Source organism: Crocodylus porosus, unplaced genomic scaffold, assembly GCF_001723895.1.
Source record: "Crocodylus porosus isolate Cpor-Errol unplaced genomic scaffold, CroPor_comp1, whole genome shotgun sequence".
Taxonomy (NCBI): Eukaryota; Metazoa; Chordata; order Crocodylia; family Crocodylidae; genus Crocodylus; species Crocodylus porosus.
This window is the reverse complement of record NW_017728942.1, coordinates 9,493,331-9,520,919: the sequence shown is the minus strand read 5'-3', so window position 1 is coordinate 9,520,919 and position 27,589 is coordinate 9,493,331. Positions and strand designations below refer to the sequence as shown.

The 27,589-nt window shown below is 41.0% G+C and overlaps 1 protein-coding gene across 6 annotated transcripts; it reads right to left on the bottom strand.

The window, feature by feature from the left end:
* Positions 1–286: 286 nt before the first annotated feature.
* Positions 287–27,284, bottom strand: ARFGAP1 (ADP ribosylation factor GTPase activating protein 1). Of its 6 annotated transcripts, XM_019548250.1 has the most exons (14): positions 27,166–27,284; positions 21,464–21,527; positions 20,089–20,198; positions 18,668–18,839; positions 18,003–18,103; positions 17,050–17,136; positions 16,184–16,280; positions 14,060–14,116; positions 13,085–13,117; positions 11,563–11,592; positions 9,821–9,877; positions 7,532–7,591; positions 5,732–5,808; positions 287–4,954 (listed from the first exon to the last, which is right to left on the bottom strand). In XM_019548250.1, exons 2-14 carry the CDS (start codon positions 21,521–21,523, stop codon positions 4,597–4,599), a joined length of 1,299 nt encoding a protein of 432 aa, XP_019403795.1. In that variant the 5' UTR covers positions 21,524–21,527; positions 27,166–27,284; the 3' UTR covers positions 287–4,596. The 6 variants fall into 6 exon arrangements, with proteins under 6 accessions (XP_019403795.1, XP_019403797.1, XP_019403796.1 ...); XM_019548252.1 differs by lacking the exon at positions 7,532–7,591 and having other exon boundaries at positions 5,732–5,802; XM_019548251.1 differs by lacking the exon at positions 11,563–11,592 and having other exon boundaries at positions 27,166–27,282.
* Positions 27,285–27,589: the final 305 nt, after the last annotated feature.

Genomic DNA, 27,589 nt, shown 5'->3' with positions numbered 1-27,589 from the left:
ATCTCATATCACTCAAACTCATTTGTGGCAATGGGCAGCCTGAGTGAACATTGTAAAAAAATCAGGCTGTCCGCATTGATTGAGTTCCTGCTTCCAGACTTCTTCCACAGTTTCACTAAACTGAGTCACACCCTTCTTCACTTTTATGAGACCAGCAATTGGGGATATCCTACAAGGGTTTGCTTAAGCCACATTTCACTGTAATGAAGTCCAGTTCAAGGCACATAAAGATGGCAGCTTCTTTTAAAATGAATGCAGCCCCTTCAGGAGCTGGACACCACACTCATCGGTTTCTCTTTGCTTTATTGTAATGCTCTTTTAATAGATGACACTGCAGTTCAAGTCCAGTACCACTCTACAGAACAAGGAATACTGTTCACCGAAATTGCTACTCCCGTGAACTTCACATAAAACACATTAGGAAAATTAAAGATACAGTCCCCCTCATTTGCCAAATTTCTGCTGGCATGAAAACAATAAGCAGCTCTACAAGTTGTCTTTCTAGAACATTTCAGTCCAAAACTGAAGCATGAGTCTGCCTCTTGACTTTTGCTCAAACCCTCTTTGAAAAAAAGGATGTTAAAATTGGATGATGAAAAGGCAAAAGGGATTTTGTAATATTTCTACTGACTGTTAAATTAAATCTCAGAAAGGGACACTGCATCTTTAAGTAATTTCCTGCATTAGACAACAAAGGAGGTTTCACCTACACTTGTTAAATTATTGCACAGATTTTTACACCGATAAATACATTATCAACCTGTGGAATGTTACAATGTTCAGAGTGGGAAAAAAAAGCAGCAGCAATATCCTTGAGATTTCTAGAATAAGGGAAGAGTTGGCCAAGCATTTCTTGACATTCAAAATAACTCAGGACTGATTTAAGAGAAAGTGAAACATTTTAAAAACCTAACCCCTTGGGAAGAGGAAGTCCAGTTTCCGGTTTGGGAGCACTCAAGAACTAACATGGTTTGCTCTTTTGCAAATGGCACTTAGCTTGAATGTCCTAAATCTTCTCTCCAATCACGAGGCTACTTCTAGAAATTCAGCCTGCCAATGAGGAAGCCATCAGTTTCAATGAAATGGAGACCAAGTCACAGGGAAGATTAAACTGGATAATGCAATATCAAATAGAAGACATCTCTGATTTCTATCTCCTTTGTCCCCTCCTTCTCCAGTGTCTTTACAGTGGCTTTCCCTCCCTCCCCCCACAGTGTTAGTGAAAGAAAAGGTGTAGAAGTGAGAGCCCTAGAAACCAAAGTCTCGTTTAACCGCAATACAGGTATAGCATGCACCAATGATACAGGTTCGCCCACCCTGCCAGTGCATCCCAAATTCAATACTGGGGCACATCTATGAATGAGAAAGCTCAGCAATTCAGTTCCTGGGGCCTGGGACAAGAATGGTTAAGGGTGACAACTGAGAGGGCTCGTTACTACTTCCACGCCCTACCCTGACCTTCCCATTTCATTTAATCTGAAAACTGATCGGTGTTCCCAGTGATGATGCTCTCTTAGCCAACTCCTATCCAAGAAACTAGAACCCAAGAAAACAAAAAGATCAAAGAAGAAAATATGTCCTGTTTCCCCCATCCCTCACCTTCATGCTAGACTCTGGGTACAGATGGGCCAAAATAAAATCATTTTTATTTGAGCAGTTCTAGAAAAATGGAACTGCATTTACACCTGAACCTAGCAGAAGGCCTAGTTTTACTTTTGCATCTGTATCTCCCAGTACAGTGCTGCTTTTTACCATCCTCAAGCTATGGTCCTAGGATACTTTTAGGCCTCCACAACAGTGTAAGATTTCTTTACAGGCAAAAAAAAATGTTCCTTCATTTTCTTCTGTACTGAAAGAACATCGTTTTCACAAAGGTCTACCCAATCAGGCATGTATGGTTTCTAATTTAAAGTGCAGCCTGAAAAACTAGGCTGTGCCAAACAGTTGCAAGTGTGATATAAACAGCCCCTTAATTTAGGCAAAGGATGAAATGAAGGTGTATGAGGATGCATGCACACGTAGTGAATTATTACGGATCATACAGAATGAAATAAAAGCCCATCTTATTAGGGGGGAAGAAAGGAGGGGGAAAAACCCCTTATATTTGGGGAGGTTGACAAAACTGACAACAATCCAAATGCACGCAGGAAGCCGAATCAGCTTCTCATCACTTTAGACAGACAGTTTCAGCAGTCAGGCAACCCAGCCGAACATATGCATTTTGCTTGTCACTACTACTGCAATACTTCACAAAGATTAAATGGTAGTCAAGGACTGGGCAATACCACTTCACATGAATTACATGGCATGGCCTCCAAAGAACATGCATTACAGGTTCAAACTGGGCAGCAGACAAGTGACAAGAGCAGCAGGTCATAGGAGAGTATGCATTAAAATACAAAAATTGTTACGTGTTTAACATGCAATCAAGCCAAGACAACGGTATCTCTGGAACAGGACAAATTTGAATAAAAAGTCACCTTTTTATTATAAAGAGTCAGGCTGTGAGTGTTCTTGACAATGGTTCTGCAAGAGGTATCAGAGGCCTTAGATTTCCCCCGTTAAGAGGGTCACTGTGCCAATGATACTTCCTCAGTGGGACTGATGGGGCCTTACACTAACCTGGCACAAGCACCCTCTGGATAATGACCTTCACTGCATAAGGTTCTCCAAGAGGACACATGTCTCTCCCCATATCACTGAAAGGGCACTACAGATGAGAAAAAGCCAATGAGGTAAAGGTCAGGACAGCAGTTTAAAAGCAGGGGCCAGAAAACAGCTGAAAGACTATACAGCTAAGAAAGCCTGTAAGACTTACACTTCCCTAGAGTGTAAATACAGATGTTGCTACCTAGACTACAAACCAAGAAGCCGGTAATACTTTTTGGATAAAACATGATTCGGGAGAGGGTGTGGAGGGCAGAGAGGTCTGGTAAAGACACCTCATTTATAGCCCACATCCACTTGAACCTTCTCCATGGTGAAAACTGAAACACTGCAATATTTGAGAGCAAAAAAACTCATCACACCATGAGTGTCATCTGTCGTACAGTCAATATATTTTCTCGGACGCACTCTCAAGGTTTCACAGTTGTTCAGATCAAGAATTTCATGCTATCATTTGAAGTAGACATTACCAATTGGCACCATGATGCAAAGTTTTCAAGTGGCTTCAAAATATTTAGTCACATTGTATAACATTACAGCACATTAACAATAAAAAAGTAGAGCGATCGGGAATATGGAAATACTCAACATAAGGCACCTTTGCTGTTAAGGGAAATAAGATCTGAATTCTTCTATTTCCGTTTTCCCTATGCAAAAGTTTATGTTCATAGATCATGCAAAACAGCTAAAACAGTTGAAGTTGACACCTGACTCCAGCATTCATATCCTGCTCCATTCTGTAATGCTGACATAAGTAGGGCTCCAACAGCCTCTTTGAAATAGTATCTCTTAAAAGAAACACAAATAGAAAGAAAAGGTACCAGGAAATGGTAGGGAGAAGCGACAGAACAATTATAAAATTTATCTAAGTTTAACAAACTGAACTAAAATTTCATTGCTAAATCTATTGTGAAAGTGGGTTGTCTCCGGCTTTATAGTTACATTGTGTTCTCACATCTTCCACCCATTTTGTGCTACTGTTCCAGGATTTCTCCAGTTTCCCTGCTGCATTGGCAGTCCCGTGCCATGCAGAAGGGAAAAGGGTTTCATTTTAGCAAATGTTGCAGGTGAAATTAAGGAAGAAAGCTAGAGAGGCACAGGAAGGCCCCTTCATCATAGTTAAATTAAAAGGAATATACGCCATAACCGTGCATTTCACACCTGCATGCATTCTGCACTGTGTAAATGCCTAAGCACAAAGGCAAGAGTGTAAGTAGTGCCACTTTGAATACCCCTATATAGTCAGGCTGACAAAATGGTGGGTTACATACAAATAATTATCTAGCCCTAGATTTTTCTCATCTATGAATTCTCTCCAAGGAAAAAAAAGTTTTAAAAAGTTCTCAAACCTTGTAAAGTTTAAAAACACGCTCAATAAAAAGTGTTTTAATGGCCATTTTGAATTGCCAGGTTGAATGCAGTCCCAGCAATCCAGAAAGGCATTTCAACTGGCACTTATGCAACTGCAGTTCACTTTTATGAATGTTGGACATCAGTGGAAGATAGCTCCTCTCCTTTCCCTGTCTTCTCCACCCCAGATGCTCTCTGAAGTTACGAAGGCTGGATGGGCAGCTCCATGAAACTACACATGCAAATACCGAGCCAAGAAAACGTGCTTGCACTGATTTGTTCCTCTGATTTTAATTTAAGTAGGCTGGCATACCCAGCTCCAACAGCACCAGAGTGAAGAGAACAGATCTACTGACATCCTTGACATTGGGAGCTCCATATCTTCATATGAACACAAGAATCAGACACTATTTTTTTTCTAAACTGGAATAGAAGAAAGGAGAATGACGGGGAAGCACAAGGGAACAGATCAATAGAGAAAACCATGTTAATCCAGTTATGTGTGTGTGGTTTGTTTTTTTTTCCTCCCATCAACCAGCACAGCCTCCCTCCTTAGCCATGTGGCATAAAGCTAGAGTCCTACCAGTTCTGGTTATCCCACCCATCCTCGGTGCCTGAGGACACCTTTTTTGTTTTCTTCGGGGTTTTTTTGGACTTGCTCTCCCCTCCTGCAGTTTCCCAGTTGGTCTCCCAGTTCTCCCAGCTGTCGCTGTTACTGTTCTTGTTGTTGGAAACTGTCCCTGAACCCCAGACATCCCAGCTATCAGAGCTCTTCTTCTCGGTGGAATTGTCCACGTATGTCCAGCTGTCACTGCTTGGAGATTTATGAGCCTTGGGTGGATCTGAGTTGCCAAATGTTTCCCAGAAGCTTTGATCTACACTATTGTTCTGGTAGCCCTCTCCTCCACTGTTCTGATAACTGTCTCTCTCAGCTGGTCTTTTAAGGGAAAAAGGGAAAAAAAAGAAGAGGAAAAAATAATTAGATTTGGTTCCATTCATTTCAAATGACTCAACTGATTCCTCTGCTTAAGAGTAAACTATCCAACTCCAGCTCCTACAATGCAACCATGTTAAAAATGAGGTGCATCTGCTGAAAACAGTGGTCCTCTTGCATTTACATTAGCATTAGTGGTCCTCTTGCATTTACAGCGCTCTGACATTAGCCAGTATGAACAGAGAAAACAATGATGCTGCTGCCCATTGCTCAAACCAATTTGAAGATGAAAATGAGAAAAAAGGCAGAAGAGCTGGAAGTATTTTTTCTGAAGTCAGATTTAAGCTGTAATTCATAGTCTTATAAATATTAAATTCAATGCATTCAGTACAAATTAAAAAATAAGTCATAAGCTATTTTAGTCTTTGTATAACACCCTAAGGTGATGACCAGTTACATTATGAAAGAAAAACTGCATCATGAAAGATGTGGATAGACTGGAAAGAGACCACCAAAATAATAATAATGGCCTGGGAAGCATATTTTATAAGGAAAGGCTGAAAGTATTAAGTCTGAGGAACAGAAGACTGAGAGGGGATTTGATTATAATCTCCCTTCCCATATTTGAAGACTGTTAAGAGGAAGAACGTTCTCTCTGTGGCTGTAGGAGACAGGACTAGGGGCAATGGCCTCAAACTGCAGCAGAAGAAATTTAAGTTAGGGACTATGAAAAATGTTCTGATTTTTTTTAAAAAGACATTGAGAAGGCAAAGGCCATACCTTTCAGAATGATCATCTGGTTTGCCAGAAAAGAAAGTGGTGACATCTCGCCATCCTTTACTACCAGCTCCCTGAACCTAGAAAGGAAGCAGTGGTTATTTCACACTCGGTGCTTTGCCTCGTTCATTTGGACTAAGATGATACTTTTGTTATAAGAAAGATTTCTACCAAAATCCACAAAGCATAGCAAAATGTTCTCCTCATTCATATGAAGATGATGCATTGAAAGTGGCCTCACACGATTCCAGTCATCTACTTTGGAGTGCAACAATAGTTTTAACTGACAATTAAAACTGGATTTATTTTTAGTGAGAAGTACATCTTGTGCTTAAAACCACTGCATTTTCAGGGCATGCTGCAAAGATAATGCCCATACTGCTTAGCCCTGGACGCCAACTTCATAAGACCAAGTTTGTGCCTAAACTGTCTGGCCAGAAAAGGAAAATGCTCACTGTTGGTCACTAGCAGGGCAGCTAGCTACATATTACGGAGTCCATTTACGGCAAAGACCAAAGTTGACAGCTTCACAGAACTTGGCCAAATGTGTTAAAAATGGTATAATAAAAAGGAAAAGGAACTGCCTGTGGCAGTTTATTCAAAGGGGATTTAACTCAAAATCCTTAAGTTACGGAGTCCCAGTTAAAACTATTCAATCCAAATGGAGCTTAATACTGTTCAAGAATGTGTCTGTGGTTCATGTGAAGTAACTTCTAAATCAAGAGTAGCAACAGGACCTGGTTTTGGTCACTTATGTCATTCGGACTGCAGTGTAGCTCTTCAAACCAGGGTGCAGATTCCAATTTCAGCTATACTGATACAAATCCAGAGCAACTCCTAATGCAGCAAAACCATGTAACCAAGCACATCTGATGCATGGTCCAACTTTGCTCAGATTACTAATGTGAATATTAACAGGTTTCATAAAGTCATTTCAATTTACAGCTCCCATGGACAGGCCAAAAGTTGATTTTCCTGCACACTGCTGTTGAGGGAATCGTCTTCTGTTGTGCTAAGATCAGGATCGCAAGCCATGAAATGGCACCACGAATGGGAACTATTCTCACATTCGCATAGACGTGTAGAGTCTCAAGGGGACAAAGTTGTTAGGCCTTAAGCAAAACAGATAAGGGATAAATTCACTTTTTTTAGCTTAAAAAAAATAAAATAAAAATAAAAACTTAGCCCTTCCCTTCCTTTCAAGCAGGAAAAGCTCCTGGCAGTAAGCTGACATGGGAAATGGCTTCCAAAGCTGACTTCAACTGCTCATGGCAGAAGGAACATCACTATCAAAAAGGGCTATTCAAGTTACTGAATTAGTTGTAACATTCTCCAAGCCTCTTGTAACCAGCAGCTGTAGGAGCACTTACCCCATAACCAAGCAATGGCAGCAAAATAGGAAGAGATGGGGGGAAAAAAGGACACACATTAATAACATGAATTGCAGATACTCCATGTAAGCTGTCTCCATATTCTTTTGGCCCACATTTACTGCCAGAATTTTGTTTGCCAATTTGATTATGAGCCTGTGTCACACACTCAGTGTAATCATTATGAGGATGCTGCTAAGCTCTAATTAATGTGCCTGCAGCTATGCACACTCACCTCTGCATCAAGTGGTCACACTAAAAATGGCATGAGCATCTTTTATCCAGATTTGCTTGTATAAATATAGATAAACAGAGGAAAGGAGAAACCATTTGTAAAACATCTGCTCCTTCTCTCTATGACCTGGGCTTGAGGAAGAATATCGAGACTGGCTTAATATTTGGCCTCCCAGTGGTCAGGCAGGCCTTCTCATACCTTGGTAGCCAACTGAGATACCCCTACGGTGACCTCCTCAAAAAGTTTTCCCTCTTTCACCTAGATGAATCAAAGTGCCTGCAGTTAGTTGTGACACAAAATGATATCAACAGCTGAAAAACAGGACAATTTGTGATAATGGCTGAGAGACACAAGGTAAAAACCAAGCCACGATATATTTGACTTGCTAGACAACATTAAGAAAAGAAAATATGAAGGCTACTCTTGAGTATGGGCAGTCCTTTGAAGCTAGTAGGAACTTTCCACTGACTTTTGAAAGAGCACTATTATAGGGACCCTGATCATTAAAACCAAAAATCCCAATCAAACTTACTACATCACAGTTTACAAAGAACGCATTTTATTAAAAATAAAATAAAACGCGACTCTGGGGAGACTGAAATGAAGGCAGTTATAAAGACAAGGTTGAAAACAGGTATCTTTTCACTATGGCACAAGCCTTCTGGAAACTTTGAAGGGACTGTGAAGCCTTTGCCTTTTGATCATTTGAAGCACGCTGGAATGCTTTTCACCAGCTGAAAACAACAACAAAAAAGCCTACAAGTAACTTGCCAGTTGCATAGGAGCCAGGCCACTGCTACCTGCTGTCAGTTAGGTACTCGCAAAGCGAGAATCAGAAAAGAATTCTAACCCGGGGAAGTTTTGCACTATTTACCCTACCTGGTGTGCAACACTGCTCAGCAGAGTAACCCTCCAAAATACGGAGGATATTAAGTTACAGGAAGATGCAGAACTATGGGCAAAGCACCCTAAGATAACACAGTACATTGGCTGCATTGTACAACTAGAATAATTGTATCTGTAAACAATCTACCATGTCTGGCAAAACAAAAATTGTGATTAGACGATAAATTTATCTCAGATTCTATTCTAAAAAAGAAAGATCCAGGATAACAGAGTGGAAAACTCATTAAAATGCTCTTCCGTGATTCAAAACTCCACTAAAGGCAAGTCAACTGGATGAACGTGTGATAAAAGAGTAATGACTCTCTTGAGTGACACTACACTTTTCATTAGACATGAACCCACATCCTACAGGGCTAATGATATACTCCCCCTCCCCCCCGCCGCCACCCCACCCCCAGAAACAAAAATTACTATTTCCTTCTTTTTTACCAAAACAAGGATTTGTAGGTAATTAGGTGTCTTTCTGAAACAGTTACGATCTAAATTATTAATGTTTTAGAACTGCTTAGAAATATTTAAGAGTACAGGATAAATGCATGTCAAAAGGGGATAAAAAAGATTTAAACAAAATGTAAAGAAGGAACAAGGAAGACGACAACATTTGACACACCATAAACTATGACTTAAATAGGAAAAAAGAACCTGCCACCACCATTTGCTGGCTGCTTATTCTATTTTATTTGCCAGTTACTGCTCAGGATTCACTTGGATTCACCCATATCACTTTGTCTAAAGAGCAAATAGCTAGACATGGGAGAAGACAGATTCCCCCCCACCCCACACACACCTCTTGCTTTTGATCATTTAAGTTGATATTCTGACTTCCTAGAAACAGTATAGCATAAATTCAATAGTGACACCAACTGGTAATGCTTTCCAAATAAAATGTCTCAATAGGCTAGTGACAGAGTATCTAAAAAATTAATACCCTCTTGTAATTTTTACTTTGGTTTCTATTAACAGCTGTCTTCAATCAGCCTGAAAGTGTATTATCACTGATTTACGCTGATCCTTATGTAAATGTGGGTGCTCTGGTAGGGTTCAAAGGTGCTTATTTGAATGGCGAAAGAGCTGGCAGTAAAAAAGGTGAGCATTAAGAAAGAGAGCCCTCACAAGGGTAATATTCATTAATTAAAACACTAGCTATCATTAACCTTTCCAGACCGTTAAGGAACACCATAGGGCTCTCCATACCTGGAAGGAAGATGGCAAGAACAGGACATTTCATAGGGGGGGGGAGAAGAATAAAAGCAACAGCAAATGGGTATTTCCCTGAATTGCTTATACAGAGATTCATAGATGTTAGGGGCTGGAAGGGACCTTACAAGAGCATCAGGTCCAGCCCCCACCCCCCCGCGACGAAGTATTTGCCCTGATTTTTTTCTTGTGCAGGGGCGGAAATGCAAACATTTCTTTGGTAATATTATTAATACCGAAGTATTTGAAGTTTTCCCTTTGTTGCTATGCCAGTGTATCAATAATAAATGATGTGCTGACAACCTATCCATGTGGCAGGAGGAAACAGAATCACTTCCTAGGTCACGTAATCACACTGCATTATTGACTAGTTTCCAAAGTTACCTTTTCTTGTGCAGGTTTGAGAACATTTTCATTTAATGTCTGACCTAACTCTGACGCCTATTTAAAAGCAAAACAAAAAACAAAGTCAGTTATACTTTCTTTCATAAAATACAGCCAACATTCTCCGAGAAACTAGCCTGCAAAAATCTCAACAAGGACAGAAAAGCCTTAAGCTTTGCCTCAGACAAGCAACAGAGTGAGCTGAAAGCACACAAAATGCAATGCTACAAAAAATGTCATAGGAAATAAACCCCACCCCAAAAAAATAATAAACCCCAGATATGCAAGACAGTAAGGCTGTAAAAGCTCCCAGAGCTCAAGAAAGGTCCGTCTTTGATCAAGCGACAGAAGCAAGCACCACCTCTCAACCAGCAACAGCCCAGAGGACAGCCCCATTGCTAAGTCCTGAGCCTTCACGCGTAGTGGGAGAAAAACGGTACTCGACTCTTATGTTCCTGCAAATGGTAGGCCTTTTCAGCAGGAAAGGATGGTCATTCTTTCACAAGGAAATAGTCCTTCCTGTGACACAGGTAACATTAACTGTTAATAATCTTAATAACCAATTCCACTTCCAAGCAACATACTGGAGTCAAACCTGTCAGAGGATGATTATACTTGTGTCTGGCTTCAGGTGTTTGCTAAGGCATGCAAGCATTCCAGGAAAATAATAAAAGTTAAATCTAGGGTAGAAGCATAAGGCTGCTCTGTTTTAGAGAGGATGTTTAAACTAATGTAAATCCAGGGATTTAGAGCGAGGAAGTTGCAACATGAGTCTAGCAGAAGAATAATATTAAAAGGACACCATGACTTGAAACTATAAAAACCTCATTCCTTTCCTCACTCTGAAATACTGTTTTTTTTCCCCACCCCAACAACACTGGTTTTCCCTTTTGGATGACATCTTCTATATCGATGATTCGTTTCTGAAATGTGACTCATGTCCTAGGCTGCCACCACTTCTCTTTATAAAGAATTTTTGGGGGGAAAATATTCAATGCAAAAAAATCCCTAAAAAATTGCATGGGCTTTTTAAAGGGGCGGGTTGGAGCTTATTAACCTGGACCTTGTCTTCGCTTACTTCAATGTCTTGTCATAGAAAGAGATAACTAGCCAGGATTAGCAACTAAAGGATGTCACACAATGCTTGAAACACTGCACGTATCAGCAAGGAAGTCTTACCTAACTTCTGTAGGCAGAACTGCACAATTTAGCTGATGGATACTGAAAAGGGAGAATGGGTGGGGATTTGTCATCTTTTGAAACACTGAGTAGGAGACAGGATACCAAACTTTATAATCGCGCTTTAAAAGCAGTGCAATTCAACACAGCACACCCTAGGTTCCTACTAATGAGGCCTTCCATGGGGCATTTCTTATTGTGTTCAGTCTTCAAATGACACTCCAGCCTAATTCTGTGTATATATCATTCCTGAATAAAACATGCAAATGGAGCCCCTGACAACCAGCGCTTACAGAAAGCATGGCCTGGAGTACAGAAGGTTTTCTAACACATCCAGGGCTGCATACTCATCCTTTTCTTAATTAACCCAATTTATTTAAAAAAAAGACATTGCAGTAAAATGCACATCACTTTTAGGGTTTTTTTTTTTCTTTTTTTTAAAAAAAAAAAAAGACTTGATTTAAACAAAATGAAAATAAAAAGATAGCTCAAGAGCAAATGCACATATTCAGCACAAACAGTGACAAAGCGCCCATGCACGACAATATATGTGAGGGCTTTACCGGCTCTGGCTGCTGCTTGTAGCCCCAAAACTTTACCCAGACAGCACAAGAGAAAGAGAGCAAGGAAGGTAGAAGAAGCAGCTTTTAGCAAAAAATCAGAAGCATTTTTTCAGGCAAGTTAAGTAGCATGATCCTTAACCAACTCCAGCCTCTACTGACAAGCCAAAAACCAAGTCGAAATTTGTTTGGCCAATGGACACTAAATGATCACAAAACGCATCACATCCAAGCTGACATGCAGGTGGTAAATTTGTATTGCAAAGTAAAAGATCCAGTTTCTAATTAGTGAATTGAGCTACCGATAAGTGGCTCAGACACTGGAGGACAATGCTTATAAGAAACTTGTCAGTAGATCTGATTAACTTCTACATTTTCATGGGATATTTAAAAATAGCACGCTAGTACTAATAGACTTATGTAAAAAAAAATTTCTGAAGGGAAACTCAATTTCTGCTGGATGGTTTGGTAGAAGGAGACCAGTATTACATTAAAATTCCTGCATTCAAGCCAAGCAAGCATTTTCAACCTGGGTATTAGTTAACAGCCTTGAAGTCCTGCCAAGTGACATTTTTCTTAATCCTTCAATACATGTATAATTTCTGTAATGTGTAACAGTGACATCCTAGTGTCTACAACTCCCTTTTGAACACCAAGCTGCCTCCTGGTGTCCCTAGCCCCAATATGAATGGGAGGATTCTGTGCATTTTAGGCTAATGTCCTACATGCAACCACAGTTCATAAGCAAATCTCTCCTGTATCATACATTAAAATATATACATCACTTCTCTGTCATACTAAATGTAACATTCAGGCTTTGGTAGATAATCTCAGCTTCCTTTCAGGGATTTTTACTCTCTCTCTTGAATTTTTCAAAACTCTTCTAAAGCAAACAGCTCATGCTTTTTGTCAGGGCTGCGTGCCACTCCGATCTGACAATCTCCGCCTTAATCTTTGAATTAAACGAGAACATCTGTATATTTGGAATTGCTAACCTGCTTATGTGCAAGCAGATAATTCAACAATTACATTTGAACAGTTTACCTTTTCTGGTTCATTCAATGGAACGAGCATGTGCATTCTATTAAAATGTCTACATAGAGAAGCATACTACTTCAGAGAAGTCCCATTGTTTTTATGTCACAGGCACATTTTATGGAGGAAAGCCACTAATTCATGTAGCTGTTTAACTTCAGTGACAGTTGAGTACATCTGTTGTTTATATGCACCATGGATCATTTGCCTTCTCGATGTGAAAATATGATAGCATCATCACCACCCTTGTATGAGCCGAACCTAGTACCTAAGTGTTTCTTCCCCAAATCCAGGCAAGATCCTGGAATGATTATTCAGATAAAAAATAAATAAATAAAAAAATAAAATGGTTGCACTGAGGATACACACTGTGGTTTCATAGGAACCAGATCCAAGACATCTTGTACTAACGATCTAGGGAGAATTCATGGAGATTACAAATAAAGCCCATTAACTGTAATCACGACACAGAGTTACATGTTACAATCACCTTTTGACTTGCTTGAGATCCAAATCTGGTCGCCTGTAAAATGGAAGCAAAAATATCAATCATTTAAAATTAGTCCTAATCAACAGGCATATTAAGACATGCTGGGTAAAATCCTGGCCCCACTTGAAATCAATGCGAAATTTTACTATTGACTTCATTACAGCCAGCATTTCACACCTCGTCTCCCATAACATTATCTCCACATTTTTAAGGACAATCCACTTTGCCCATTCTTCAGTTGTAAATGGGACTGAAAACTCCTCCCTCTGACAGTGGTAGCCATTCAATGACCACTTAACAATTTTGAAAAGTTGAGGCACTCAGGTGTAAAGTGGGAATATAGAAGTCCCAGGGTTCATGAAGTACCAAATAAAAGATAAGCATTTAGACCCCTCTTCAGTGCCTCCTGTAGTAGGCAAGAGGAGATGAGGCTACAAGGTCTGAAAGGTGGACTTGAAGAAATACAGAATGACAAGGGCTCCACCCTTTAATTCAGGCAGCTGCGTGCAAGGTCAACAAGAAGCAGAGTGCCAGAGTTAATCCTTAGCATTAGTGAGAATTACTTGGGCACATCAAGGAGGGGAAGAGATTCCCCAGGATAGAGCAAATGTCTTATGATATTTTTAGCTCCAAGCCACCTGTCTGTCAGTCCACAATTTCTAAGAACATTTCACTGTTCTTCTTCATTAGTAATGCTGAAATATGAAAAAATACTAAAAATATCCACTGGTTCTTCCCCATGATCTTGAAGGAAAACTATTACAAGCCCTAACTGATGAAAAAGAAAGAACAAGACAGAAGAAGGGGGAGGCAGGGGAAAGAGGGGATGGGGGGAGAAGAGAGGTTGGGGATGGAGACTCTCTTAATCTTCCTTTAATTATATAAAGATAAATCCATAAGAGGCCTAATCAAGTTAACAGAACCCCTTTTACCCTGCAAAAAATCAGATAGAAGTAAATGTTTGTATGTACTTACACCCTCTTTAGCTGCTGTGGCAATCTTGCTTGCTCCAGTTGTAAAGCTACTCCATCCCTAAAAAAAAAAAAAAAAAAAAAACAACAAGTTTTGTTCTATTACTGCTTAGTTAAATTAATGCAATATATTAAATAGTATATCATGTCCTGTAGCTCTGGGGAATGCCTACTGATTTGTAGCAGGTTTGTAGCAAAGTCCTACTGAACAGCAAAAATACTGTGATGATGAATTTCCCTTGTTTTCTTTTGGATTTCTGCACAAATCACAATTATGACTACTGCAGGCTAAGCAGCCCTGAGCTGCATGAGTTAATATAATGAAAATTTATGAAGATCTCTGTAGAAACAAAATATATTTTCACAATAATAGCAAGAGGCTACAAAATGGTAGTACAGCCCAGATAAATACAGGCATCTTCCAGGCTACTTTGTGTATTATGAGTGAAAAAAGAAAAGGCAGAGTGTACTCTGACATAAGCCTACAAAAAGCTAAAGCCAAGAGCTATACATCTGAACAAAAAAGACCGAAAGGCTCATAAGAGGCAAATACAAATAAGTTATTGATTTTATCTGCCTGTTTATGAGAAAGCCTGAAATAACTTTTTCCCCTCCTTTTTAGCCCCAGAAACACAAGCCTTTGTTTGTTGCCTTTTTTCTTAGAGGTTTTCTTGGAGGATCCAGAAACTCAATTATTCACTCTATCAGACCTTAATTAAAGTAATAGGGTACTGAATCTGCAAAAAAACATTTTTCTTTCCAATTTTGTGTCACATCTAATAAGGAGCTAAGCAAAAAGGAGGAGAAGAGGACACATTATAAACACTCTTCCTCTCAATTGTTCAGCTTTCAGTTCCCATTAGTTACCCAGTCATCCAGAGTCTTCCAAGAAAAACAAGGCAGGCAAGACCTGAATTTCTAATGTAAAAACTCCCAGAAAAAATGTCTTTAACATTCTTCTGGGCCTTCTTTATAAACATTATAAAGAAACAAGGGGCTTTGCCAGTTTCTTTTCCTTTGCAGGTCACCTTCACATAAAATTGTCAAGTTATGCAGCAGCAGCAGCACTATTTAACCACTTCAATGCCAAATTCAAAGTATGTTAACAAAGTGTACTGCTACCATCCTCCCATATAGTTTCACAGTTGTTAGGGGCTGGAAGGGACCTTACAGATTATCAGGTCCAGCCTCCCTGCACTTGGGCAGAAAAAGACTGCTGGGATAGTATTTTTAGAGCACTGATGTTCCAGGGGCATAATGGCTTATATATATCCTTGTGTGAAGGCTGCTTATACAAAAAGATCAGAATGTCTTCCTTGCTACCCTGCCCACTTAATTGTACTAGTTTACTTATGGAGATGAAGAGACTTTTCTTTAAAAAGTCTTTTTAAAACTATATTCTTTAACTGACCCACACCACTGAAGCCTCCTAATTAGCAGTCTTGGCTTGTCTTTATTTCTTGCAGGTAAACATAATGACATAGATGCCAATGACATGACAATAGAAAGGTGATAGTTTCTGGAGAGTGTGATGTTAAATATAGGCTCAAATTGAAAATTCTGGCTTTTTTTTTTTTTTATGGAACAGGCTGAATGGCTTATCATCAATGACAGCAAATGGTCCTCTTGATGTGCAACGACAGGGAAAAAGCCTCCTCTGCATATTCGTTTTTAACACCCGCTAAAAGGAAAGCTCTCTTCCCCAACAAGGTGATAATTCATGAAGGTAATAAACTTTACTTCTATTAAAAACCATTTAACCTGCAGAGATTGTGTGTGGTCACAAGAGGGCATTTTACCACTAGCTTCAATGAGATCACATAATGAGTAATGGCTGTCAGCAAAGAACCTCAAAGTGAATATATAATGGCATCCATTAGTACTGTCTCCTTCCTTTCAACTAACATTGCCAAGTGCGACAGTCAGATCTGAGTAGATTACTTTGAGGTGAGTCTTATGTGGCAGTAGCAGAAATAAGCAATATTCCCCATGTGTTAATTATAGTGGGAAGCATGCAATGCAGAGATGCAAGTTCTCCCCTTCATTATTTATATTCCCATAATCTGGATACAGACAGAAGAATATGCGGTTACAAGTCACAGTGACCTCAAAGAAAGCATCTCCTTACCGAGTACAGTGAGGACATGGCATTATTGAGGAAGTCATCATCCTTTTTTGGAGGGGTGACTGTGTTCCCAAAACCCACATAACGATTCTCTTGGCCTCTACCACACAAAGAAAAAAAAGCAGATGAGATCTGTAAACAGTGTGAGTGTGCATTCATTAAAATGTATTAAACATACAAAATAAGATATAAAGAGGCTCTTGTTTCATTTGTTTGTTTTTAACCATTTTCATACACCTATAAGAACTGGACTAGGCAGATGCACTGCCCATATGGGCTCTAATGCACTTTAATCTTAACATGTAGCACCACCACTACACAATTATGTGACGTTACTGAAAGTCCGCCACAGGAAAGAGCCTCCTTGAAAGCTATATTGCCTTAATAAATCTTCACCAGAGGTATAATAGGTCAGTTGGATCACAAATCTTAAGAAACTCTTAACAGAGCTAGTGGTACATAAAATCTGAAGAACCCAACTCTAGCCTTATAAAACATCCACGTTCCACGTAGCATGCTCATATTCCAGCCCACTGTGAACTCTACAACTTTATAGATCAAGAGGCTACTATGGCAAAAAAGGAATAATCCCCACAAAGCCCACTGTCTATATTTAACTCTCAAGCCTCAGTGCACAAACATGTCCTTGATAGCCGTTAAAAAGGCCATTTCCATCCTCTTTCTAATCCCCTCTAAAGAAAAGTGTTAATATGTGATCTCTAGTAAGAAGGCGACCAACTCAGATATGACAAAATGGATTAACTGTAATAATGCTCTAGCTTAGTTTATACACAAAGGACAGGACACAAAAGGGGTTATATAAAAGTATCTGGTTTAAAATATATTACTTGAGAGTCAAATGACTTTACCCTTGATAGGAACCAACATCATCATTTAACCAATCTTCAAAGGCTTTGTCAGAAGAGGCGGTTGCATTCTGGGACTGGCCAGTAGAACTGTGAAAATAGAATTTAAAAATTGAAATGGAATGAACCATAAGCCACTACCTCATTTGGCACACTGCTGTAGTTCGCAAAATTATATATCCATTGGGGTGACAATATCAGATGCAGAAATTCAGGGCACCAGTTGCTTTGGCCCTCAGAACAATCATAACAGTCCCCAAAACACTGGCCTTTCAGGTGCTTCTTGCCACATTGCAACAAGTGCTTACTTGATGGTAGTCCATGAAGGACTGCCAGTCATATATTATTTGGTCTTCTTTTCTCTAGCTGCTCATAGAGACATCCAGGTTCTTTATGACAAATAACCATCAGGCAATCTGCAGAAATAGCTGTCAGCTGCCTCTACTATATTCTCAAGAATCCAATGAAAACCAGGGGCCTATCTATCATCACTAGAAACCCAATAGGGTGAAACATCCAAGGAGCATATGCATGCAATCCGTTTTTTCTAAGCAAGTTTTCTGACCTTTTCTGGCTGTTTAAACTAACAAGGTATTACAGTGAAAGAATTCAGAACCCAGGTGGCTATCACCTCTAAAAGGAAAATATGGTTTAAGAAGAGTCACTGATAAGTTTTCAAATGGTCTGTATGATCTTAATAACATCACTGGTACAGGTACCTTCTTACTGAAATCCAGGCCCCCTACTACTAGGCTAGAATGCACTGTGAAGATGTGAGAATAAGAAGGAAGTGAGAGTGACTGATTACAGCAATGCAAGTCTTGCTAACTTAATATTTCTTAAATTAGCAGCAGTGCTGCTGGTGAAATCAAAGACTTGCCAGCAGAAAACAGGGGAGATTCAACTTCCATTGCTTCAGGCTACTGCCATCATAACTGCTAACCAGAAAAACATACCGATGACTTGAAGTCAGAGACATCTTGGGTTGAGGAGGAGCCCAGTTTTGGGCAGAAGAAGTTTCAAGAGACCAGTCTTTGCCCTCAGCTAAAGTAGCCACCTACAGGGAGCAGAAAAAAAAAATAAGGACAGGTAAGGTGCTACTTTTCAAATAAGCTTCAAACGTTCAACCCAGTGCAGCTTCAAATGCATTTGGAGATCATGACTTTTATTTTACTTTTGGGACTGGCAGGCCTACAAGAATGATACTTCCATCAGAGGAATGGATTTTACTACTTTTTATGCTTTTGTGACAGATGACTGTACCGTTCTGTAGACAGCAAAGAAATCTGCTAACAATTTGGCTCTTTTGCATAAAACAATACTTCCAAGGTACCAGGTGGATCCTCAGCTGGTATATCACTGCATAGCTCCAGTGATATCAGCTGAACTACAACAAATTACACCAGCAACAATCTGGCCCAATTTAGCCAAACAAAACAAAGAAAGGTAAATAAAAAGCCATTTGAAGATTTAGGTATAGGAAGTCTGAGCCTAGACTCTCTCAGGAATTGCAGCAGGCTTTCTAAGAGAAGTCCCAAAGTTATTTGCAACTATTTTGAACTGTTCCAAGATCCTCAAATAGGAAGGGTTAGGAATGCACAAACTGTGCATATAGATTTACCTTATCTCTAAAAAGAGCTGCAGCTTTGCTGTTGTATTTCTCTTGCATCGACCAGCAGGGATCATAGTCATCCTGAGACTCCAGGAACTCTCGAAACTTGCTATTGCCACCAACCTTCATCTTTTCCAGCTCAATATCCTTCCATTTGTCCATGGTGACTGAGCGCACAAAACTGGAGACCAGAATAAGAAATGCCTCACATTTTATAAACTTCAGCCATAAGATTAGAACATAAAATGACACCATTAGAATACCCTATTGGTAGCTACGCCAGAAGTTAAGCCTTTAGAAAAGCCACACATGGCAGATGCGCTTCAGCAACAGACTGTATCAATAGAGCAGTTCTCCAAACTGTTTTACTGTAGTGATCTTCCTCCATGCAGCATAGGAAGGAGTCAAACAACCCACATATACCCATCATAGGTCATACATAAAAGGGCACAGAGTCTAAAAACCTGAAACAATAGGTTGGCTTCTCAAACCAACATTAGGAAGGGCCTGTGCCATCACTTGACAGTGTTTCCCAAATTCTTCCCAAGCTGTGAAAAGACTAGACTTTCCTACACTCCTTTTTGTTCATAATGCTGCTTAGCTAATTCTTAACACCTCTAACTCTCATTCCCATCAGTCCCATTTAGGGGGAACACCCAGTACCCGTTTTAAGCAGTCTACATTGTAAAATCTCACGTGACCTCATTTCATGGCATTTATGACTGGGTTAGTTTCCCCTCAGCTTTACTTTGGGCCATAAATTCTTGCTGCTGCTCATTAATCCAAAAGGAAAAGCTACAGACAGTCCTATTGTGAATGTGTTAAAGCTCAGTCAAAGAGTATATGAGATCACATGCTCACCAAGGTCCAAGAAAATTTGACTCCACCTCATTTCCTTCTATTTTTTCTCCTTCTTCTTACCCTCCCTCCTACCTCCCTCTCTTTTAGTATTCCACACAGAGCTCAGAAAAGTTCCTTCATGTTATTCATTAGTACAATCTTTACTCCCCACTCAACTTTTAGTCATCCTTTAAAAACTACTCCTGCAGGTCTTTCTTGTTGGTGGTCTCACTTCTGAACTCTTCATTTCCTTTTCCTACCTGAACAATTTACCCAGTTTGCCCTTTCAGTATAAATCCTAAACCTCCAGGGCACGTACTACATCTTATTCCAAGACTCTTGAGCTTACTGCATGTTAGAAGAATGCAAAGAATTGCCTGCATAAGGCAAGAACTTCTAATAAACTTTAGAAGAGGTCCAATAATATATTGTGTATGCTTATAGCACTACACAAATGCACTGGCTGTAGTATGACTTCCAATTTCCCCCCCACCCTCTCTCCAGAAAAAAAAATAAAAAAATAAAAAAACAAAAAAACAAAAACAAAAAAGCCACAAGTGCTCTATTCTGTGTCCGTACCAAAGACTCACCTGAGATGAACTCCCAAGCCTCTGTGTTTTCCTGAGCACTCCAGACAGATCCATATCCCATAGGTCACGCTCACCCACTGGGGGTTAAATGCACCACACTCAAAACAGATCTGAAAAAGGAAGCAAACTATACTTAATTCTGTCATTGTTCCCTTTGAATAAGCTTTCAGATTACAGCTAAAAAAAACCACTCAGTTTACCCAGAGCAAAAAAATATCTGAGCTAAGAGTTCTCAGTGTTTCAAGACAACTGAATATATTTTAGCTCCATTAAATATCCACATAGAAAACACCTACAGGGTTTGTATTTTACAGGAAGAACAATTTTTGTTAACTTCCCCAACTCAGACTAAAACAATACAAAGCTCAACTGTGCTTTCGTTTGCTATACTGTGAAAGACATCTTCATTATAAATGAAGGAGGAAAAAAATAATGAACAACACACATAAAAAGATAACCATACAGGTTTAACTAAACTAAGTTTAGTTTTATTGAATCTCCATGCTCCGTCTTAAGTGTTTGGAGCACTTCTGAAGTCTTGAGAGTTGACTGTCCGACAACCAGCCACAAACTTACTTGTAGAAAGTATGGTTTTATTGCCAATGTATATAGGAAGTTTTTCAGAGACACCCAGAGCAATGCCATAGTTTCATAGTTGTTAGGGGCTGGAAAGGACCCACTGCACTTGGGCAGGAAAGACTGCTGGGATCAGATGACCCCAGCAAGATGGGTGCCAAAATGCAAAAAGTTCCCTGGTTCTATCTTCAAAAAATAAAAATAAAATAAAAAAATAGAACCAACTTAATGATGCAAAGAAGAAGTTTCCAGTAAGACCAAAACACTAAACAATGGCCCTTCTGGAAATCTCTCTCAATTCAAAGCCATACAGCAGAACTTCAGACTCTAGAAACAAGAATTTTTGGACATAATTAGAAATCGGGTCACGTTGGCGTGAATCATGAGAGTTTTGAATCACAGATTCCCTTTGCTGGCCAAAGCCTCACAGATTCGGGACCCTGTGTACTGACAAGATAAGTTTTATTTACACCGAAAACCCCAAATACTTTAAGCATGCCAAAAATACCACAAAAAATTCTCTGCGTGTGTTAGGCTAAGTAATCATCACTCATGTTTTACTGTATAACCAAAACCTCTCAAAGGACTTATGCCCAATGCACATTTATCAATCTTGTATTATAATATGATTTAATGAAACACTTAAATAGATGCCCAAGTTTGTCACTTAATCTTTGCAAGCTACACTACCGCCATGAACACAATAGCTCTAGCAGCTGAAGTCAGCTCTCTGGAGTACACCGAGACAGCGATCACTGCATAATTAACTACTTCCAGCAAAATTCAAAGAACATCTTACATTATTTTCATCCTGTGCCCTGACTTCCTTCAGAACTTTCCTTGTTCTTGGACTTGCCATGATTCTATAAAGAGGGGAGAAAGAACAGCGTTAATGCGTTTTAAATCAAATTATTGTTCAAATGCTGATATCATGCTCGGTGGTGCACAAGATACAGACTGTAACACTGCAGTAAGAAACTTGAAGTGTGAAGCTCAAAAGTTAGAGTTAATTGTGGGAGGGACATGGGAAGGGGCAAGTCACTCAACAATCTGAAGAACAGGATATTGTTTTTCTTTACAAAAAAATACCCACGATTAATATTACATGAAATGGGAAAAGAGAGTGTTTTTCGTACTTTGTGCATTCAGCAGGACTTAATGTAGTCCCACTTCATACACCGGACATGCAGTCACTAAGCCACAGCTTGCAGGGGGATCTACAGGCATGCTCTTCCGGAGTTTTGTATTAACAGGTATACTTACAATAAAACTACAGACGTCACCCAAGATGGGTCCAAACCATTGCTGATGATGATAGATGTACCCTCAAACCAATCTACTCCCATCACTTGGACGGGCCTTAAACAACATCCAAGGTACAGCAAAATTGCATGCAACTGGCCAAATGGTACCAAGGAAAGCAGCCAAGAAGCAGAAACACTCATAAAAGTTCAATTAAGAAGTACTGGGAAGACAATTTCAAGGGTCTCTTATATGGAACTTGATTTTTTTAAACATAAAAGCTGCCTTTTAAAACCTCAGTTTCCCTTTAAATTAAAGAAAAAGTGCAATGGTCAGAATATATAATATGAAACATACTTCAATCTCAGCATTAGGCAGGACTGGACCGTTCAGCTGGCAATTTGCAAGAGTCAGGAAAAATTGCTCCATGCACTTTCTGCTAACTTACACTTTTTATATCAAGATATACATCTGGAAAGGAATTCTGTATGCAGTCCATACAGTTTTAATCATGTCTCAGCCGCTTGCTCACTGTGTACCTTTGACACAGTGCAGACAACTGTTATATCTATGCATGGAGACAGCAGCCACTCTTAACTCTTCCTAATTCCCTTGTGAGTCGAGGTTTGTACAGCACTTTTAAGATGCAAGTGATTCTAGAAGTGCTAAGCACCATGCCCTCTACCCTCCTTTGAAAAGCACACACACAGACATTCTCATTTGGAGAAAGTCCATCCAATTTCTAGCCTGTAAATTGTTTTTCCTTAATAAAAATTCCTTTAAGGTTTTAATTTATATCATCGCTACCACATAAATTTATTGGAGCACCTTCCCTATGAATTACAAACAATGACATGCAGTCCTACAGCAAAACAGTGCAAGGCCAAAGGCTGATGTCTGGCCATCAGCTATGTCAACATAATTCAGGAAGAAGTAAGTACAAAATTGCTGCTACACATTATTACTGTTGAAAGCAGAAGTTATTTATTTCTCTGCAGAACTGCCTGCTTTTCATCCTCATTCAGAACTAGCCATTGTTTTTATTTCACCATTTGCAAAATGCTGTTTGTCCTCCAACTGTATTGAATGAATTTCCTGTTTTTAAAAAGCTTTCACTTGTCATCTACCATGTGTTAATATTATATCAATATATCAATCATATCTATGAAATAAAGTAAAATCGGCTGTTCTGCTCTGAGCTAAAGGGCAGCTCCCTAAGGACAGACTTTCTCCATATAAAACTGTAGGCACTACTAGGTTACCTTGTAATTAATGCTCAATGAAGTAAAAGATTTCAGGTGTCCTATCTCAAATTCAAAATGTATTGGATTTTTGAGCTATTAATCAGGTTAAAAGCAGCTTTTAAATCTTTTAAGTTATAACTAATCCACTGTCTGATTAACTTCACTGTTTCTCCAATGAGGGACTTGTTTTTCTTACATAACTTGCTGTATCCATGTGGGCAGATGTAGATTTTATATGTAATCTGCTACACACAAAATCTATGTGTATGACTAGATTATGGTCAAAGACAAAAAGCTTGCATGAAACAAAAGGCAAAAGTGGCCAAGGGCAAAGTTCAACCCCCAAGCTAGGTGACTAGCTTTAACCATGGCAGCCTGGCAGGTCAGTTTCTATAGTCAACAGCACCATAAAAAGTGACAGGACTTTACCCTCCCAGCATTAATGCCTGTACTCAGAAAACATACAAGAGCCAAGGGTACTTTGTAATGCTTTTTACTGGGTCAATAGTATATTTGGGGGTGATACTGAACAAGCTTTTGGGCATAACATAACCTTCGCTCGGTAGCTTTATGCCCAAAAGCTTGCCCAATTTCTCACCGAGTTATACCACTGGTGCAATAAAAGATATCACGAAGACCCCTTGCATCTCGAAAGTGATGGAAGCCGGTAGTTATGGGGCTGCTACTTGAAGCCTTAAAAAAAATAAGAGAAGGCAGCAGCCCCAAAACTGACCAGCTCCAACCACTGTCAAGGTTTCTAAGTGTAGCCCCTTCTCAGCGTCTTTCTTGCTGTGGTTCAGCTATAGGAAGTACAAATAGTTATTGTTAACATGCAGGTACCCTGAGTGCAATGAAATTACAAAGTAAGCAGAGGATCCAACAAGGCGATGCATTTAACCAATGTTTGTTAAAATGCAAGCAAAAGAAAACAAATTGGGATGGTCTCTATGCAAGTTATGTGGGATACATGCAAGTGGAATATGCCACAACCACTAGCGCAGGCTTTCATCCAAAAGATGGACAGAAAAGTGGACTCCACTCTTAAAGGCTGCTGGGCAAGAGATCTCAACAGCTTCTCAGGTACCCAGTGGAATGCAATGGGTATGTCTCAATATTTTCTCAGAGGCCACCGCAGAATAACTAGGAGCCCAGGGGTTAGGCTGCTCACATGTGATGCTGGAAACCTGCATTTGAGTGAGGGAGAACAGAGAATTAAGCCTGCTTCTCCCATATCAGAAACGTGTCCTAATTACTAAGTTATTCTGGGTGGGTCTTCCCAACCGATCACCACAAAATCCATTCAAGACATGAGAAACCTTCCCCCAAAATGGTTTGACATGCAATAAAGTTTCAGTTTCAACAACCAAAACTTTCGTAACAGTTTCAGACCAAGTCTGCCAGCGGAGGTGGTTCAAGCACCCTCAAGAGTAAATTGGATGCTTATCTTGCTGGGATCCTATGACCCCAGCTGACTTCCTGCCCTTGGGGCACGGGGCTGGACTCGATCTCCCGAGGTCCCTTCCAGCCCTAAGGTCTATGAAATCTAACGTCCTACTAAGGCAGGGTCTTGTCCCCCGACCAGGTTGCACTGGGAATGAGGAGCCAACTTCAGATCCATGCCAGCAGCCTGAAATAAATCCCCTTAGCACACCCCTGCACTGGTTAAGGCAAGAGAAAGTCCATTCCCCTGCTCTACACACTTCACTTCACTGGTCTTCTCCCACTCAGTGCTAGGACTTGGCAGGGACGCTTGAATCAGGAGGAAAATGAGAAAAGAAAGTTGGGTCTGTTCCCCACGGCACTGTATTTAGCTGGTGATATAGAGGAGCCATACATAGAACAATCTTCTAAGTCCTATTCAGACAATGCAGATGAAGGATGTCTCCAAGAAATGCACTGGGGCACTTATGACTTGCAGGAAAACAGCAAATTTAAGGTGCTATAAAAGTCACAACCTGCATTGCAGGTAGGCAAGTATAGACAGTTCACAGTGAACTACCCTGGCTGAAGTCAGGCAGAATGAGGTTTACAACTGAAGACCCTGGCCCTTGGCTCACATCTTCATGACCAAGCCATTTTTTCCAACTCATCTAGTCCCTACAGTCTGTTCTCCATACAAATACTATTCGGTCATAGGATCCACTCACTGCAATAAAACCAGTCAACTTCACCATGCATTTCCTTCACAAGCCATTTCCTTTTTGAACGGTCAGAAATAGGATGACCATGCTCTAAGACAAGTGGAGGCCAGCCCTTTTGATATGCGTACCACAAGTTGGGTCCCATGCACTCTTCAAGTGCCACGCCTATCCTTTCCTTCTACCCAGTCTGCTGCTGTTCCCCATGCCATCCCCAATCTGCTATGTTACTCGTGCCATGAGTTGGCCACCCCCTGCTTTAAGATACACGTAGAGAAAATGCAAAACTGCTACCACGGTCACACGAACAGTTTCCAATTTTATACAGACAGAGGTCAGTCACCTTCAGGAAAGCCGATGTGGAACTGGCAAAAGTCTAATTATGGTGAGAGTTAGGCTCCTTGCACTTTCACCATAGTGGCTACAGGATTATGAGTAAACCTCCAAAACAGCTTGGTCAAAACACTCCAGCTGCTTTTTGACAGCAACGCTGATGTTCAGCCAATCAATTCCTTGAGTATGACACAAACTTTTACGCACCAAGCAGACACTTCCAAACCAGGGAGTCATGCAAGCTCCATATATTTACTGAGAAGTTATCATTCCACAAACCACAAGGCCAGCAGCCTTGAAGACCGCATGTCTACCATTTTACTCACATATCCACACTTCCTTTGTCTACAAGCAAAAAAAAACATGGCAAAAGAGGTATAATTATCTTTTAAAGAGGGTGACAGCAGGACAATGAACATCTGATGTGGCATCAAGCTGAAGCTGTCGAGAGTCAAACCAACACCACATCTGGGGTGGAAGGAATTTGACCCCACAGTCAAACTGGTACCAAGGGAAGAAGAGTTTGCCTTGCTCTGTAGCACGGGGCATGACCCCCTCCCAAGAATCTCATGAGCATATATTGATATACTGACGTGTTTCAAAGAAGCAGGATGTTGACTGCCACAGTTCCCCTGCTTTACTGCATCCGGTTTAGGTCTTAGATACGTTGGCATCAGGGTTCACAGTAGTCTTATGTAGGGTTTAAATGATGATTTGTCTGGGATGGTTTGGGCGGGGCTGATCCTACCTCAGGCAGGATGTCCCTTCCAGACCCACTTCCTGTCTTTCTATGATCTCAGCCAAGCCTCTGCCAGAGGCAGGATCATAACATGATGGAAAATGAGGGCTGGAAGGGATCTCAGGGGTCACGTCTAGTCCAACCCCCTGCTCAAAGCAGGGCCAGCCCCAACTACATCATCCCAGACAAGACTTTATCTACCCAGATCTTAAACACCTCCAAGGATGGAGACTCCACCACCTCTCCGGATAACCTGTTCCACTGCTTTACTGCCCTCCTTGCGAGTGTTTCCTAACATCCAACCTCAACTTCCCTTGCTGCAGCTTGAGCCCATTGCTCCTTGTCCTGTCATCTGCCCCCCTGAGAGCAGCCCAGCTCCGTCCTCTCTGCAGCCCCCCTGCAGGGAGGTGAAGGCTGCTAGTCAATCCACCCTCGGTCTTCTCTTCTGCAGACTGAATAAACCCAGGGCCCTCATCCTCTCCTCACAAGTCCCGTTCCCTTTGAACTGTTTTCATCGCCCTCCCCTGGACTCAAGATCCCATCTGCTCATCGCACCCCTTCAGGAGTCCCTCTTCCCTGTGGGCGACAAGGGGGACAGGGGCATGGGGCGGCCTCCTTCCCCGCTTGCCCCAGCCCGCCCGAGGGCAGCCACGCGCCAGGGCATCCCCTGGGGCCCAGCATCCGGGAGGCATCCCACCAGCACCAAGATCAACACCGGGACCAGGACCAGGACCAGGATCGGGACCGGGACCAGCACTAGCACCAGCACCAGCACCAGCAGCAAGACTGGGCCCAGCCCCCTCACCTGTACGGGACAGCGCGGGGTTACGGCTGCTCGGCCCAGGCCGGCCCCCGAAGCACCTCGTCCGGCCGCCTGGCCCTGGCCCCGGCCCAGGCCCCGGCTCCGGCCCGGCCGCCGGCTGCTCCGCGCGCATGCGCCGCCGCCACGTCCTGCCTACGTTGCACTTCCGGCCGCGTCGGCCAGTGGCGTTAACCCTTGCGGGCCCGCCCCCGCCCACGTGCGCTCAGCAGTGTTTCCCCCTCTTCTATGGGGAAAAACGACCTGAACACCTTAATTTCTAGGAGAAAGTCCTTTGATTGTGAGGGAGGGGAACACCTTTTTCTTGGGGGCAAAAACACCCTTTTTTTCTGGAGGGGAAATAAAACACCTTTTCTGGGGGAGGGTGAAATACCCTTTTTTTCCCCGGGGGAAAACTTACTTTTTTTTT

What these genes read in the sequence shown, in the direction of transcription:
- ARFGAP1 (XM_019548250.1), bottom strand. Translation starts at nt 21,523, where the DNA reads ATGGCAAGTCCAAGAACAAGGAAAGTTCTGAAGGAAGTCAGGGCACAG. An exon ending in TCTCTGACTTCAAGTCATCG is followed by an intron (nt 17,137 to 18,002) that starts GTATGTTTTTCT and finishes CTATTTTCACAG; the next exon opens with TTCTACTGGCCAGTCCCAGA. An exon ending in ACAAGCAGCAGCCAGAGCCG is followed by an intron (nt 9,878 to 11,562) that starts GTAAAGCCCTCA and finishes GCTTTTAAATAG; the next exon opens with GCGTCAGAGTTAGGTCAGAC.